The 15882-nt window shown below is 37.5% G+C and overlaps 1 protein-coding gene across 7 annotated transcripts in view; it reads right to left on the bottom strand.

Annotated features, from left to right (window-relative positions):
• The window catches only part of LOC104609424 (Sec14p-like phosphatidylinositol transfer family protein), a 66318-nt gene that overhangs the window by 24667 nt on the left and 25769 nt on the right, over positions 1 to 15882 (bottom strand). For 4 of the 7 annotated variants that reach the window (XM_088899843.1, XM_088899842.1, XM_088899845.1 and 1 more), the window contains exons 5-13: positions 12779 to 12859; positions 6024 to 6290; positions 5858 to 5935; positions 5670 to 5771; positions 5530 to 5579; positions 5311 to 5410; positions 2220 to 2309; positions 2003 to 2116; positions 530 to 614 (exon numbers count right to left, since the gene is read on the bottom strand). In XM_088899843.1, the coding sequence (XP_088755969.1) occupies positions 530 to 614; positions 2003 to 2116; positions 2220 to 2309; positions 5311 to 5410; positions 5530 to 5579; positions 5670 to 5771; positions 5858 to 5935; positions 6024 to 6290; positions 12779 to 12859 (967 nt within the window). The remainder of the gene's footprint in view (positions 1 to 529; positions 615 to 2002; positions 2117 to 2219; positions 2310 to 5310; positions 5411 to 5529; positions 5580 to 5669; positions 5772 to 5857; positions 5936 to 6023; positions 6291 to 12778; positions 12860 to 15882) is intronic. The other 3 variants (XM_088899844.1, XM_010275738.3, XM_088899847.1) reach the window with 1 other exon arrangement.

Genomic DNA, 15882 nt, shown 5'->3' on the forward strand with positions numbered 1-15882 from the left:
GGTAGCCAGTAGCTGCTTTGCTAGCCATAACAGATCCTCATTAGCAAAAATCATCTTTCTTAGAATCAACAACCAAGTTAAAAATTATAATAGTCCATAGACATAATCAGTTCAAAATCCAGAATAAAAATGGTCAAGGTACAAGATAGTCCAATGAAGATGGATGATTGTGACAATTTGAAGGTGTCAGCTAGCTTAGTTGGTAAAGTCTCGGGTAGTTGAAAGTTGAAACCTAAAGGTGGGATTGAATACTTCCTTCAATCCTAACTACCAAAAGATAAACATTTGATCCATTGCCCATCCAAAAAGTTTATTAAAAAGAAAAAGATCGATATGTAATCTTTGCAATGACAGGATTCAACTGGATCTACATACTATCACAATTTATTCTTATAGCTGGAATAAATTTACATGCATGAATTTATTTCTTTTTTCATATGTAAGATGAATAAAGTACATAACACAATATGGAATAATAACCTTGAGAAGAGGAAATTTTTATTATAAGATATCTGCATAGTTCATCTACCTGTTGGACCAACAACCTGAACTGCAGTGCCAACACTAATTGATTCATCTTGGCTTTGGGGAGGCCCAGAATTATCCCTTCTTTCCTGAGAAAAATTCAAACAGAACAAGAAGATACAAGTTAATTGATATTCTGCATGCTACTATGCTAAATGAATTTAGTAGATTAGAAGATGAGAACAGACATCCATTTTATACAATGACACTCCAAATGCCGAACCATTGTTTCAATAAATTCCGGTTAAAATTTGACAACAATTTAGAATAATTCTTATGTCTTCAACATTAGTGGAGGACAACTTTTTTCCAATTTTGTACTTGACAACCTTTTTTAATGCCAATCAAGACTGCACATTCTGGGGGGGGGGGGGGGGGGGAGTAGGACCTGGGTCCCATCCAGGTCGATTGAAGGGCTTCTGGACTACTGGTTGGTGAAGGGACAAGAAAGCTAAAATAGTACAGGGCTCAATTCACGTGGCTGTTCTTTGGTCTGTCTGAATGGAATGGAATTTGTGTGTTTTTCAGCAGCGGAAGAAACCAGTGGAGGATATCTTCAACAGGGCTATTGATCTGTTGCTTTCTTTGTTGGCATTCACCCTCTATCTAGGGATTCCCCAAGGCAAAATATTCGTGATTTTGATTATTTTTTATTGGGATGCCACAGTTTGATGTACAGAAACTCGTTGTACTTTTTGGGATTCCCCAAAGGCACATTGTACATTTTGGTATTTATTAATGAAACATTTACCTTACCTTCTTTAGAAAAAGAAAATACTTTGGCTGATTCACTTTCAAGACAAGGAGTGACAAGAAATGATCTCTTATTAATGAAACATTTACCTTACCTTCCTTAGAAAAAGAAAATACTTTGGCTGATTCACTTTCAAGACAAGGAATGACAAGAAATGATCTCTTTTGAGGAACAACCACCTAAGATTCTAACCTATACTCTCCAACTATAAACAGAAAGGTTAGGAAACTGAGCTTCCAATTGTGAGGGATGCCCTGGAACCATTATGAATTCTCTCCTGAGGGATTGTGGACCAGAAACTGACAATGTTCAGCTAAATGTATTCAAATTGGACAAACTGGAGAAATAAATAAGCATTGTTTTAACCAGTATAATGCACCTTTCCTTTTGCACCCAACATAAGTTGCTGATGGATTGAAAGCCTACATATGAAAGAATACTTTACTTTCTCCAAGTAATTGATCCCAACTGAAGCAACACCTTCCAAGTAAATCCTCTGCTTGATAAGATGGTTGTTATTGATTATTATTACACTGATCACTGATTAAAGAATCATTTTATGACTAATTATGTGGCCAAGCAACTTTTTTCTTGATCAGTATCATGCAGGCAAGTATTTGAAAACTAAGTGTCAAAAACTATCACATTTTTTTATATCAACATTGATATAGAAAAAAAAAAAAAAGAAAACCAGTGTAATGAAAAGAAAGATAGAAAGCGCACTTCTTCATGAAGAGGAATTAATTGTGTGAATCCAGAATTCCTTCTCCCAGTTGAAGAGCGGAAGTCTTCAATGTCTGAGCCTGACTCTGCAGCTGATATTTCATTTCCTACAGCCTGCAATAATCAAGGAAAGAACAAAATGAAAATAAAAAAAAAAGGATTGCTACAAATGTAAAATAAATTAAAAAAAAAATCAGGCATTTGATCTGCATGTCACCTTAGAGGCATGAATTTTGATTAGCATATTGTCTTCATCAGAAACATCAGTAGATTTTGTCAAGTATGCTGCTTCTCCAGTATGTAACAGCTGCAGACAAGATTGAGATATGACATAACCCAAGTATTTTGTGGGAAGTAACTAATAGCTCAGGACTGTTTGACATTATAGTGTATGCTGACAGGTCAGCTATACTGTTTTCTTTTATTTATTGGACCTTTTATGTTTTTTTTTTTGGATCAGCAACACAGAATAGATTCATTAATTTAAAAAATTATGTACAACAAGAAGTTGTGGGCAGTCAAAAAGTCCAATATGTCCCACTAATTACATCACAGCCCCAAACAGAATCCAAAGGACAATTCCTTTGATTACATCACAGCCCAAAAGGTAACCCTAAATAGATCCACTAACTACAACATATACATAGCCCAAAACATAGATTTTCTAACTCCTTGTTTAGCAAGGCCATCATCGGTCATGCTGTTAGCTGACCTTCTAATCCACCTTTTTTTTTTTTTTTGATCAATAACACTTTCATTAATTCATCAGTAGAAAATTTACAAGTGGAAGACAAACACACTTATCTTCCAAGAGTCACAAAGAACTTCAAGAAATGAAAAAAGAAAATACAAAGATACAAATACACTAACGTTACAGCTTAGCCCAAAACAAAGAATCCCTTTCTGCCCCTTGTTTTGCTAAACCGTCAGCTAGGGAATTAGCTGATCTTTTAATCCAACATGTCTTAACTTCCATCTCCCTCACCAGCCATTTGAATTTCCTCTTCTCATTATTATACTTCCATAAATCATTTTGATCTTTAGTCAGCCATCCTATCACCACCTCTAAATCCCCTTCAATTATAAGTTTCTTGATGTTCAGTTCCTTGGCTTTTCGGGCTCCTTCCATAACTGCACATATCTCAGCTCTAAGGGAGTCACCCACTTCTAATCCACCTTATTTGAATCATCATTTCTTTAGAAGCCTGCTTAATCACCTGAGCTCATTTCTTAACTGCCAAATTATTCCTTCTCCTTTCTTCAGCCATTTTATCACAATTTTTTAGTCCCCTTCAATAATCAATCTGTGAATCCCCATTTCTTTAGCTTTTTCAACACCAAATACTGCTGCCTTCATTTCTGAACTCACCATGCCCCCATGCTGAATTGGACCTTTTATGTTTCTTATTCTTATGTTTGTTAGCAGGCTTTTATTATGTTATTTATTGGGCCCATGGGCCTCTTTATTTTTTATTTCTTAATTGCTGCCACTCTATTAAGGGTATGACCTAATTTCATCTCATATTATACATGAATATAGAAAATAGAGGGGACTCTAATGGACCCACCATCTGATTTTCCAGCCCTCAGAGGTCTATATCTTTCATTCCTTTTTGGACAAAAAAGTCCAGTCCCTAACGCTAAATGGCACGTTTACCACCAAGTCCTTTGTTTTGATAAACTTGTTTCCAGCTCTCTCTCCACTCCGTTTCTAGGAAACAGGATATGGCTCTCTACAGTTGCCCCTAGAGTCTCCTTTTTTTTGGGAGGCAGCTTAGGGGAAGCTGAATACTTATGACATCCCAGAAGAACAAGAAAGGGAGTTGTGTATCAGAGAAGGGGAATCCATTGGCCACCTGCTCATCAATTGCCATGTTGCTAGAAGTCTTTGGCAATTCTTTTTTGGCATGATCTTTGAGTGTAGCTACTGCTGGACTCCTAGTTCAGTTGGTGAGTTCATTAAGCAGTGGAAGTGTTACAAGTTGGACAAAAGATGGTATTGGAGAGCTATAACTCATGTTGTAATGTGGGGAATTTGGGAAGAAAGAAATAAAAGGATCTTCAACAACAACACCTCTCCAAGAAATAACTCTTGGATTGATCACCAACAAGGATTTTGCCAGAGTTAATTTTGGGGACCTGCAAAGGTGCTGGTTGGAATGCTTACAGACTTCACCTGCTCACCCCCACTCTTATAATCTCCCTTCAAGGCAGGAAGGTGACATAATTCTCCAATTTGATGGAAGTTTCAGGAAAGAGCATTACTCCCCTTCTTTTGCTGGTATTGGAGACCTATTTTACAACTCAAGTGGGGATAAATTGGGTTTACAGTGGACCTACCACAAGAAAAAGCATCAGTAGCAGAAAGCCTGAAACCCATGCCCTCTTAGGATTGCCAAGGCTCTTTAGGTCAGCTCCTTTGCACTGGAAGGTGACTCTAGAAATGCCATTTAAGTGAAATAAAGAACAGGGTTCAGATCCTTGGAAATTATCCAACTTCTTACATGAAATCCATGAAATTTCTTCCTCTGATATGAAGCCTCAAATGAGTTTCCAGAAATCTAAATCAGGTGGCTTCTGGGTTAGCAAAATCTAGTTTAGGAAGGGATTTTTTTTTGGCTCTTGTTCTTTTTGTCTTCTTGTAGAGGTTTTGTACATCCTTTCACATACACTCTTCCTTCCTTTTGAATAGAATATAAATTATCTTTCTTCAAAAAAGAAGGCATCAATTAATATTGCCCATAATCCTGTTTAGCATTATTGCAATAAGAACATTAAATTTGATCAGCATTTTACTAGGAAGAGGGTGCTATCTGGAAAAGCATGCCTTCTTTATGTTAAGACAAACCAACAGTTAGAAGATGTTTCACTGGTGGAGTACCTAAGTTGAAGTTACATTCTACTCTTGGTAAATTGGGGATGCTAGACATTAATCCCAAGTTGCAGGGAAGTGTTGACAAGCTGGCTATACTGCTTTTCCTTTTTCTTTATTTATTTGGACTTTTATTGTTCCTATTCATATTTTTGTCTGTGGGCTTTTATTATGTCATTTATTGGGCCCATGGGCCTCTTTATTTTTATTTCTTTAATGCTCCCGCCTTATTAAGGGTACAGATGTAATTTCATCTCATATTATACTTGAATATAAAAGATAGTGGGGACTCTAATGAACCCCATGATTTCTCTTCTTCTTCCTTGTAGCTTACTCTCTCCTTCCACTTTTCTTGGACTAATCCTAGGTGTTTATACGGCTGAAATCAGTCTACTGTGCATGAATGAAGAATGCAATCAAAGAACAAGGGTCATACTTTCATTATTTCTGGATCATTCCATGGTCCTTTATCAGATCGAAGGCACCCTCCTTCATTTGGGCATGCACAAGAGCCACCTAGAAAATTTGGCAATTGGCTGTTGAAAAAACAAAAGCATGTAAAATGAGTCTTGGAGAAAGATGTGCACAAAAATCCACCTATTATGGACCAACACTTAACATACTGAGACAATAATAGCAACAAAGAAACTCCAACCTGGAATCTATGACTTCTAGCAGCTTATTCTGGTATTTATTTCCTAGAACCTGTGAAATCAGAAAAAAAAAAATCACACTTTTTCAATCTCATAAACCCAGAAAAGTTAGAAGAAACAGAAGCATTGCATGCCCACTTACATGTATTTTTGCAGTAGTCCTTGGATCAAGAAAACTTTTTACAGTATTCCATAGTAACTTGAACCCACTACCAGCATTAACAATGAACATTTGATGCAATGTCTGTAGTAGATAAGCTAATATCAATAGCATATTTCATATAAGAATTTGAGGAATGTTGAAGATTTGTGTTTGTTAAAGAATGAAACCTCAGGATAGTTGTCACCATCAATTTTCTGCATGCGCATGACAAGATCATGTGCAACCTTGCCAAAACTCATCCAGTTCTGCAAAATATACAAGCCATGACTAGTAAGTAATCCAGGAAAATATCATACAAAAATGGCAATATGGATACAGTGTAGCAGATCATACCACTCCTTGCACATCCAATATCGTTGTTGAAGAGTCGATATGCCTCTTAGCCGCAATAGAACATGCTGGAAATTTCTCAAGAAAGGCCTTCTCAAACCCCTGAACATGGTACTTTAGAAACCGGTCCACAGTTGTTACACTCATAAGCTTACTAGGTTCAACTTTTCCAAGTCTTTCAATATAAACAGGTCTTCCCTCTTTGTCCACTCCATGGTAGCCATGAGGATAATAACATTGAACTTCTTCAAACTCATGAAATATGAAGTCCTAACCACAGTTTGTTGTATTACAATATCTGTTAGAATGCTCAGATAATTATTCAAATCATAGTACATAATACACTTGTAAAGGAAATCAATCATATGTGAACTCCAATGTATTAATCATCTTATCATTAACCAGATCTAAGTTCTTTATTATGAAAAGCAATAAAAGTATGAAAAATTGCTTAGTCTAACAAACAAAGGAAATAATCCGGCCCAAAAAGCCTCTCAAGTCTCAATAAGAAGGCCAAAGTAAGTTGACTCAGTAAGAACTATCTAGGTGCTTGGGAGATGCCACATAGCCATTGAGAAATTTCTAATTCAGGTAATTCCAAGCACAATATTATGTACCTTTAATGAGAGTCAGTGTCTTAAAAGAGAGAGGTACGAGAAAAGTGAAATGGCCTTCTATCACCTTTTAAGCACCCAAAGCAAGGTACAAATTTTTGAAAAAAAAAATAAAAATAAATAAAAACATTAGTTCTTAAAAATATGAAAACTTGAATTTGAAATAACATTAAATATTTTAAAAAGCTCATTACTTCAAATCAAAATACATAAGAATGCATGACATATAAGAGAAATTCCAAGTGAAAGTGAGAGCAAACAAATGTGGATTGCACAAAAGAGATTCAAACATTCAACAATTCAAGCATATAAAACTCTTAACATATTTGTCTATCTCCTAGTTTCATTACTTTAAGTAGCTACTGTGATGTCAAATATCTTGCATTCCTAATCCTAGGAGGTCGGTGCCTGTTGCTGCCAAAAACTGGCAACTGATACGAGTGAAGAAAATCGAGAGCTGCACGAGCCAAAGAAAAAGTATGAACCGAGCTACTTCCAAAGAGGCCTGCAACACCCACAAAATTAGAGGTCCTTGAGGTGTGTCACCGGGGAAGAATCCAATAAATCCCACCTATAAGAATCTAAAATAAAGTAGAAAAGAAGCGGAAGATTGAAGAAGGTGGAAGAGAGAAAGTGTATAAGAAGAAGATGGAAAAGGAAAGGGAAGAAGGAAGAGAGTCAATCGAACCTCTCCCCAGTACCCCACAATTATCTTTTATCTTTGATTGTAAAGTGAGTACAATTATCTGAATACCCTTAGTAGGGCGGCCAACACTAAAAGCAATAATAAAAGAAAGAAAGCAAACCCATAACTAAGGCTCACTAATCACAAACATAAAACATAAACAGAACTAAATAAAAACAGAAACTATGACCCATTCATCCCATCATCTCTTAACTCCCTCTCAAGTTGAGCATATATATCAATCATGCCCAGTTTGCTTACATAATGTTGTAACCTTGCCTTAGGGACTCCCTTGGTCAGAACATCTACTAATTGTTGTTCTGAGGCAATGAAAGGAAGACAAACTTCTTTGAATGCCACTCTTTTTCTTATAAAATACTTGTCTACTTCAATGTGTGTTGTCCTTTCATGCTGAACTGGATTGTGAGCTATGTTAATTACAGCCTAGTTATCATAGTACAACATTAAGGACTTATCATATGCAATGCCCATCTCCTCTAGAAGTGACCTGAGCCATAACAACTCTGAAACTCCATGTCATGGTCTATATTCTGCCTCAGCTGATCTATCTACCACAGGTTGCTTCTTCTCCAAGAGACATTATTCCCTGCTACCAGAGCATAGTAACCAGATGTAAATCTTCTATCATCAATACTACTAGCTCAATCGGCATCTTTATAAGCCTCTAGCTTCATGTGTTCATGCCTACAGAAGAGAATACCCTTTCCTGGAGTTCCCTTCAAGTAACACAAAACCCGTTCTACAGCAGCCATATGTGAGTCTTTGGGGGCATGCATAAACTGACTAATCACACTAACAGCATATGAAATATTTGGTCATGTTATCCAAAGATAATTTCCCCAAAAGTCTCTAGAACACTCCCATGTCTGCCAAGAGCTCACCATCATTAGTTGATAGTGTATGGTTGGCATCAATAGGTGTAGAGGCAAGTTTGGCACCAAAGTTTCCTAGTCTCAATAAGAAGTTCTAACACATACTTTCGTTGGGAGATGAAGATACCATCTTTAGACCTTGCAACTTTTCCCAAGAAATATATCAATTCCCCTAAATCCTTAATTTCAAATTCTAAATTAAGGAAGTTCTTGAGCACCTAAACTTTCTTTATATCACTACCTATAACCATAATATCATCAACATAAACAATAAGGAGGGTAACCTGAGTACCGTCCTTTTAACAAACAGAGTATGGTCAAACTATGTATGAGTTAGAGTGTAGCCAAACTTAACAAGTACAACTTGGAATCTACCAAACCAAGCTCATAGGAATTGCTTGAGGCCATAAAGGGATTTCTTCAATTTGCACACCTTGCCCTGCATTTACTTACCATACATGCCTGGAGGGAGTGACATATAAACCTCTTCAGTAAAGTCCCAATTTAAAAAGACAATCTTAACATCAAATTGATATAACAACCAATCATAACTCATTGCCAACAAAACTCTCACTGAGGTCATTTTGGCAATTGTGGAGAAAGTCTCCATATAATCAACTCCATACACCTTTGTATAACCCTTGGCAACTAGTTGGGCCTTATACCTCTCAATAGTACCGTCAACATGATACTTGATGGTGAACACCCACTTACATCCCAGGTATTATTTTTGCAAAGTACTTCTTAGTGTTTCAAAAGGCGTGGGAGGCATACGCTTGGAGGCGAGGGGCTCCCAAAATGCCCTGAGGCGTATGCCAGAGGTGCTGACACCTCTAAGGAGTACGCCTCATGCACATCTTATATAAAAAGACAGAAAAAGAAAAGAAAAATGAAAAAAAAAAAAGAAAGGAAAGGAAAAGAAAGAGAAGAAAAAAAGAGAAAAGGAAAGGGAAGGGAAGAAAAGATAAGGGGAAAGAAAGTGGTATTTTATTCTTCTTAACATAAAAGATTTTTATTAAAAATAAAGAAAAAATGAGATCCCCCCTTCCTCCCCCTAACCCCGCTCCTCTTAAGGAGGCTTACGCCTCTTGCGTTCTGAACTACACCTCACACCTCTAGGTAGTGGAACGCCTTGCATCACGCCTCCACATTTTAAAACATTGGTACTTCTATTTCAGTTCTCATAGCCTCCATTTTGGCTTAGACAAGGCCTTTATAATCGACTTGAGTATAGGTTGAGAGGAAATAGAGGCAAGGAAAGAATAATATGAAAGTCACAATAGGCTCTAAGAAAAGTGTTTGGAGATACAACTTGTTGTACATTTTCTCTTGCCTTTTTTCACATCTATAGGTATGTCCAAGTCTAGGAAGGAAGGTGCTAGAGCAAGTGGTAAAGGACCCGTCCTCTCTTCAAGAACTAGGAGTGTCTGAGGCTTAACTGTAGAAGGGAGAACAACTTGTTCATTCTGTAGCCCTTGTCTTTAGTACCACCTCTAAATATGACTAGTGAAAACTAAAGGACTCGTAGGTCGAGTAGGAATGTGAGAACTAGGAGATTAGGACACAGCTAAAGGGACAGAAGGAGCAATAGAGGATTCAACACCAAGGTCAAAAGGAAATGGTAGAGGAAGTGGTGAAGCAAACAATTCAATAGAATGATCCCCCCCAAGAGAATGACCATAAAAAAGAAGTGGCTCGGCAAAAGTGGCATTCATGGAAACAATATGGGTGCCACTAGTGGGATCAAAAAGTAGTAGCCCTTTTGTGTAGTGGAATACCCTAAAAAATACACTTCCGAGCCTTGGGTTCAAATTTATGTGTTTAAGAGTTAGGAATATGAACATAACATGTGCAACCAAAGACACGGAAAGGAATAGGAAAAACATCACTCTCAATGAACAGAACAATAAAGGGGCATTTGAACCCTAAGACTCGAGAAGGCATGCAGTTAATAAGATATATAGTTGTCATAATTGCATCACCCCAAAATCTCACTGGAACAAGGGAGGCAAAAAGGATACACCTTGCTACTTCAACATGTCGATTCTTTCTCTCTACCACTCCATTTTGCTCTGTTCTATGAGCATAAGAACTCTGATGTACAATCCCGAATCTCTCAAAATATGAAGGTCATTCTCAAAATATTCCTTAGTGTTGTCTAATCGGAATATTTTGATGTAGGTAACAAACTAGGTAAGCACAAATTCATGAAATTGTTTCACAAGTTTAGGCACTTACAAAATTGTTTCACAAATTTTGATGTTGGACAGTGTATGCCCCCAAGTCCAATAGTGTTTTGTAATTAACATTTATCATGAATAAGTGCAATTATTGTGTGTCAAAATATTAAGTAAGGTCATTCTCAAAATATTCCTTAGTATTGTCTATTCAGAATATTTTGATGTGGTTATCAAACTAGGTAAGCACAAATTCATGAAATTGTTTCACAAGTTTAGGCACTTCAACATGAGATTGCATAAGGTAAAGCCAAGAAAAACAAGAAATGTTCGACAGTATATGCCCTCAAGTCCAATAGTGTTTGTAATTAACATTTATCATGAATAAGTGCAATTATTTCATGTGTCCTGTAGTGTGTTTGCTAATTAACCTTTGAACAACATTGAAGATTATGCTTGAGACAACATTTTCAGTATGTCGTCTAAATGTTCTTAACTAGTGGATAAACTTGGGTGGTTTAATCCTAACAAGGTTGACATTCACACACTACCTAAGTGATGGAATAGACTGTCTTATCTGCTAGGATTGTAACTCAAAGTGTGGGAATCGGTGTCTACTTGAAATACTGAACCAGACCAAATTTCATATTGTTCCTGGACTTTTGGATAGGTGGAATAGCTGAACCGTTGCTTGTGATCCCTGACTTGATAATAGTACTCAACTGGATATCCATCTAAGTTGCTTTTGATATGCCAATCAGTGAGATCCTTCTGGGATCAACATTTGGGTATGTTGGACAATTTAAGAGGGGTATCTAGGCAAGTGATCATTGTGATATGATTATCCACTTTGTGGGACAAAAAGAATATCTGTGAACATTCCCTCTTTCAATGAATAGTCAAAACTGTCGACAGTGGATTTCAAACATTGTTGAAATCAGTTTTACAAAATAATATGTATGCATTTATAAATAGTTTATTTTGTAAAAGGTGTTTGCGAAATAATTCTTTCTCGGGGTCCACTAATGAGAGGGTATGACATTGGGTTGTCTGTTAAGTGTCTTATTAGGCCCAAAACCCTAATGGACATATAATTGGGTTAGGACCATTAGACTTGATCTCATAGGGTGGTTAAGGCCCAAGTAATTAGTATTTGATACTAATAATTAAGTATTAGATGCTAATGGGCTGAAATGTTCGATCCGGTAGCGTTGTAGGTGATTCACTCTTTAACTAGAGTAAATTTGGCCTAGTAGGCCCAACTCACTTCAAGAGAGTGAGAAGGCCCAATAATGGTTTGATCCAATTGGCATGTGGGTCCCATACCATACAAGAATGTCTTCTCTTTTATCCTTTGAGAAATTAAACACCTATTGGAAGTGGTTAGAACAAAATTTCAAGACTTATAGTTAGAGTAGAAATTTGACTAGTTTTGACTAGTCAAACTTGGGCTGAATAGTTCTCTATTTAAAACCAGCCAAAGACCAATTTGATTAGAACTTTTCTAGGGTTTATTGCAGACTTAATAGAAGTCTTTAAAAGACCTCTAGTGGCTGGAAAAACTCTAGACTCGTTTTGACCTTGTAGAGCACACTATTCAGCCCAAAACCCTAGTCTTCTAGCACCGACATTGCAATTTTGTCCTCCAGTCTTCACCACTTTGAACCAGCATCAAGAGGGAATTTTTGGGGATTTTCTACAGTAGAAATCCTCCATTACTAGAAGTGGTTTGATTGTCTAAATACTATTGTGATCTCAAAGGACTAAGCTCTTCAATACCAAAGTTGTGCCATCTTCAGCTAGATTGGATTGATAGAGAAATATCGGATTCTTGGGCGTGAACACCACAGTGTTCTTGCACTTGTGAGGACTCTTCTATCAAGTAAAGTTCCAACCTTCCTCTGAATTTTGGATCTAATTTGACATGGTTCAAATCCCAAAATCAATTTTAAGGAGAAAAAATAGTTCTTCCATGTGATTATGCTATTCTCTTGTTCTATTCTTGGGTTCCTGAACCCTAGTTTGGAAATTTTTTGAACAGAAAAATGCAACCTTTTACTTGCCACAACTTTCAAGAAAAGTTGTTAATAAACAGAATAAAGTATTTATAACCACCCATGAAGGTAAACGGTATGGCTCACACACATTAGAGTGAACAATATGAAAAAGAATTGTAGATCTTTTATTACTTGTAACATAAGAATTTCTACAATGCTTTGACAACTCATATAACTCACAATGTAGACATAACAACTTAGTTTCTTTAAACAAAGTTGGAAAAAAGACTCAATGAAGAAAAAGAAAAATGGCCCAATTGATAATGGCATAACATAATACGATTGATCGGCTCTGACACACTAGAATCAAAGGTTGCTCTTTGAGGTGATACTTGACTTTGTTTAGGCATATCCAACAAGTATATCCCATTCGCCTCATGGCCACTCCCACTCACCTTCCAAGATTTCATGTCCTGAAAAATATAGTAAGAAGGGAAAAAGGTTACACTGCAATTCAAGGATTTTGTCAAATTACTAACTGAAAGCAAGTTAGCATTAAGCTTAGGAACATGAAGAACTGAAGATAAGACGAGGGTATTTGACGCTCTTATGTTTCCCTTACCAAAGATAGGAGCAAGAGAGCCATCAACAAGGGAGATCTTGTCTCATCCATCCAGATAAAAGTTGGTAAGTAGAAAATAAATGAAATACACTAGTCATATGGTCAAAGGCACAAAAGTCGATTATCCAAGGGATCTTACGATTACCTAAGATAGAAACATGATTTGTAGTGGCACGAATACCTGAATGAGTATAAGTAGAGAAGAACCATTTCTTGAGGAGGTAGTAGCTATAGTGGTAGATTCTAAGTGGATGATGAGTCGAACATACTTGCCATACTCTGCTCTGGCGACTGCAAGTTGTTCCCCCACTGATTTTTCAACACTAGAACCTTTCTCAACCTCAAAAGATGTGGCTACATTGGTATTGCCACCTTTTCCACTCCCATTCTTCTTCCCACTATTATTGTTCTTGAATCTAAGAGGTATAAGCTCTAGATGTAGCTTCCAACAAGTATCCTTCATGTGCTTAGGTTTCTTACAATACTCACTCACCACATCTTTCTTCTTAGTGGTAGTCCTTGGCTTCATTGCAGCATTGGAAAAATGATCAACTAGGACTTTTGCAACTTGCACCCATCTCCTACTCTCTTCACTATTAACCATGGCATAAGCTTGGGATAAGGTGACTTCATCCTTTGCTAGAATATTTTGTTTGACGATATCATAATTGGGATTGAGTCCAGTAAGAAACTTAAAAACCCGATTCCTCTCCACTAACTTCCTATGAGTCTTAGCATCCTTAGTACACCCCCACACACAACAGTCTTCATTAGCTCAATCTCCTGCTAAAGAGATTTTAGCATAGAGAAGTAAACAGCTAAAGGCTTCTCCCCTATCTTAGATTATTCAAATCATTTTTCAGCTTGTAAGCCCTCGCAATGTTCAACTTCTGGGAACAAGTCTCTATGACTCTATCCCACACCTCCGTTGTAGTATCCATCCATACTACAACTGTATAATTTTCCTATCCACCTTTTATAGGCAAGGTCATCCTCCTTAGGTTGTTTCATACTCCTAGTTAGACCTGGCAAAAAGTTGACCCAACCCGCGAACCCAACCCAACCCAACCCGAAAAAACAGGGTTAGGGTCTCATATTTAGCTACCCGAATGTGAAAATGACCTGACCCGGCCCAACCTAAAAAAAAAAAGAAAAAAGCTGGGTTGGTTGTGTTGGGTCATGGGTCAACCCGCTGACCCGATTGTCAAGTCTAATTGGGATTATTTATGCATTGTTAGAAGTTTCCACTCTTTAATTTTTTCTATTTAGTCTTTGCTTTTTATTGTTTACTCTTTAAATTGTTAAATGTTCAAGTTTTTTATTTTATATTTGGAATTTTAAGGTTAATTCTTTTAATTTTGACATTTTTCATGTAATTTTTCTTTATTTTTTTAAATTTCAATTATTTTTTGGGATGACCCGAATTGACCCATGGATCAACCCTAACTCGAGCATTTAGGGTTAGGGTCTAGCATTTGACAACCCGACCCGAAATCAACCCAAAGTACCATGACCCAACCCGAACCCGACCCACCCAACCCAATTGCCAGGTCTACTCCCAGTGATGCATCCCCTATAAGCAGGGTGGTAAGGCAACAAGGGATGGTCTCTTTGAAAGACAAAGGATTATCGTGAGTTTGCACGAGTAAGGGTGTGAAGGAGGCCTTGGAGGAAAGGGAATTGCAATGTAGCAAGAGGGAAAGAGTTGAAAGACTAGGAAGCAAGAACTCTCAAGACTAATCTCGTGCAGGGGTGTTCGAGTCTCTCCCTTTTATAGAGAGGCTCTCAAGTAAGCTTTTCTTATTAGGGAAGTAGATCATGATTCTTTGGGTACCCATCAAGTAAGCTTTGCCAAGGTTTCATCATGTTTCCAGTGAGGATCTTTTGGGATCAGGATTCCCTTTTTCCCTTAGAACCCTCATGTGGTATGTATCTAGCTACAGCCCTCTTTAGGCTCACTCACGATCACGTCAAGGAGAAGGTTCCTAGAATGATGACATGTCTTGGTGACATGGTTCGTTGTGACGGGGCGAATCGCCACCGCTCATCACAACTAGGTATGAGGCAGGCTCCGCTTGCTAGACCTTTGAATGGTGGTGGGCGATGTGTGAGGGGCATCCCAGGTGTGTTTGATTGTGTTTCACTTTAGAGTGGTTCTCCATCATTGCAAATGTCACTGATTGTGTTTATCCATCAAATTCGTCGACAATTATAACATTCATCGCAGGTGCTCTGGTAATTCCCTCTGTGTCATCGCAATCTCTACGATGTTGATTTATATGTACTTACACCCCCATTTCCCTCTACTACAAACATGGATCTTAATTGACTGAGACCATGCCAAATAATTAGTCTCATGTAACTTCATTAAGGTTACTACACCCAATAGAGTCTCCACAGACACTCCCAAGCCAAACCCGAAGTTTATAAGTTGTTCCATCTCACCTCCAATTTGCTCCATTGGTCAAACGGAAATAAACAAAAATAAAATTAGAGTGTTACTAGTCAAGACTCACTACCCTAAGGCCAGAACTGCTATTCAAACAATCAAAAATAAGATTTCATTGGACCTGGCAACTTGAGAGAAAGGGAGAAAGTTTAGTCGCTCCTACCAAAGGCTCCAGAAATCACTCCAAGTTGGATTGATCTCAAACGTAATCAAAAACCTTCTATTCTAGTCCCAAGCGCCACTTCCAAACTCCCTCTATACCCCTTAATCCAAAAACTCTCTAGTTAGCTAGGGTTTTCAAGAAACTTTCAAAGAACCTACCTTGGGTCTCAAACAAACACTGCAATCTTCTCCAAAAACCTCCTCTAATTGGGTTGAGTGATTGTTAACCAATCAACCAATCAACTCTTCATACAACCTGTGTA

This window comes from Nelumbo nucifera, chromosome 3, assembly GCF_055504915.1.
Source record: "Nelumbo nucifera cultivar China Antique chromosome 3, China Antique-T2T, whole genome shotgun sequence".
Taxonomy (NCBI): domain Eukaryota; kingdom Viridiplantae; phylum Streptophyta; class Magnoliopsida; order Proteales; family Nelumbonaceae; genus Nelumbo; species Nelumbo nucifera.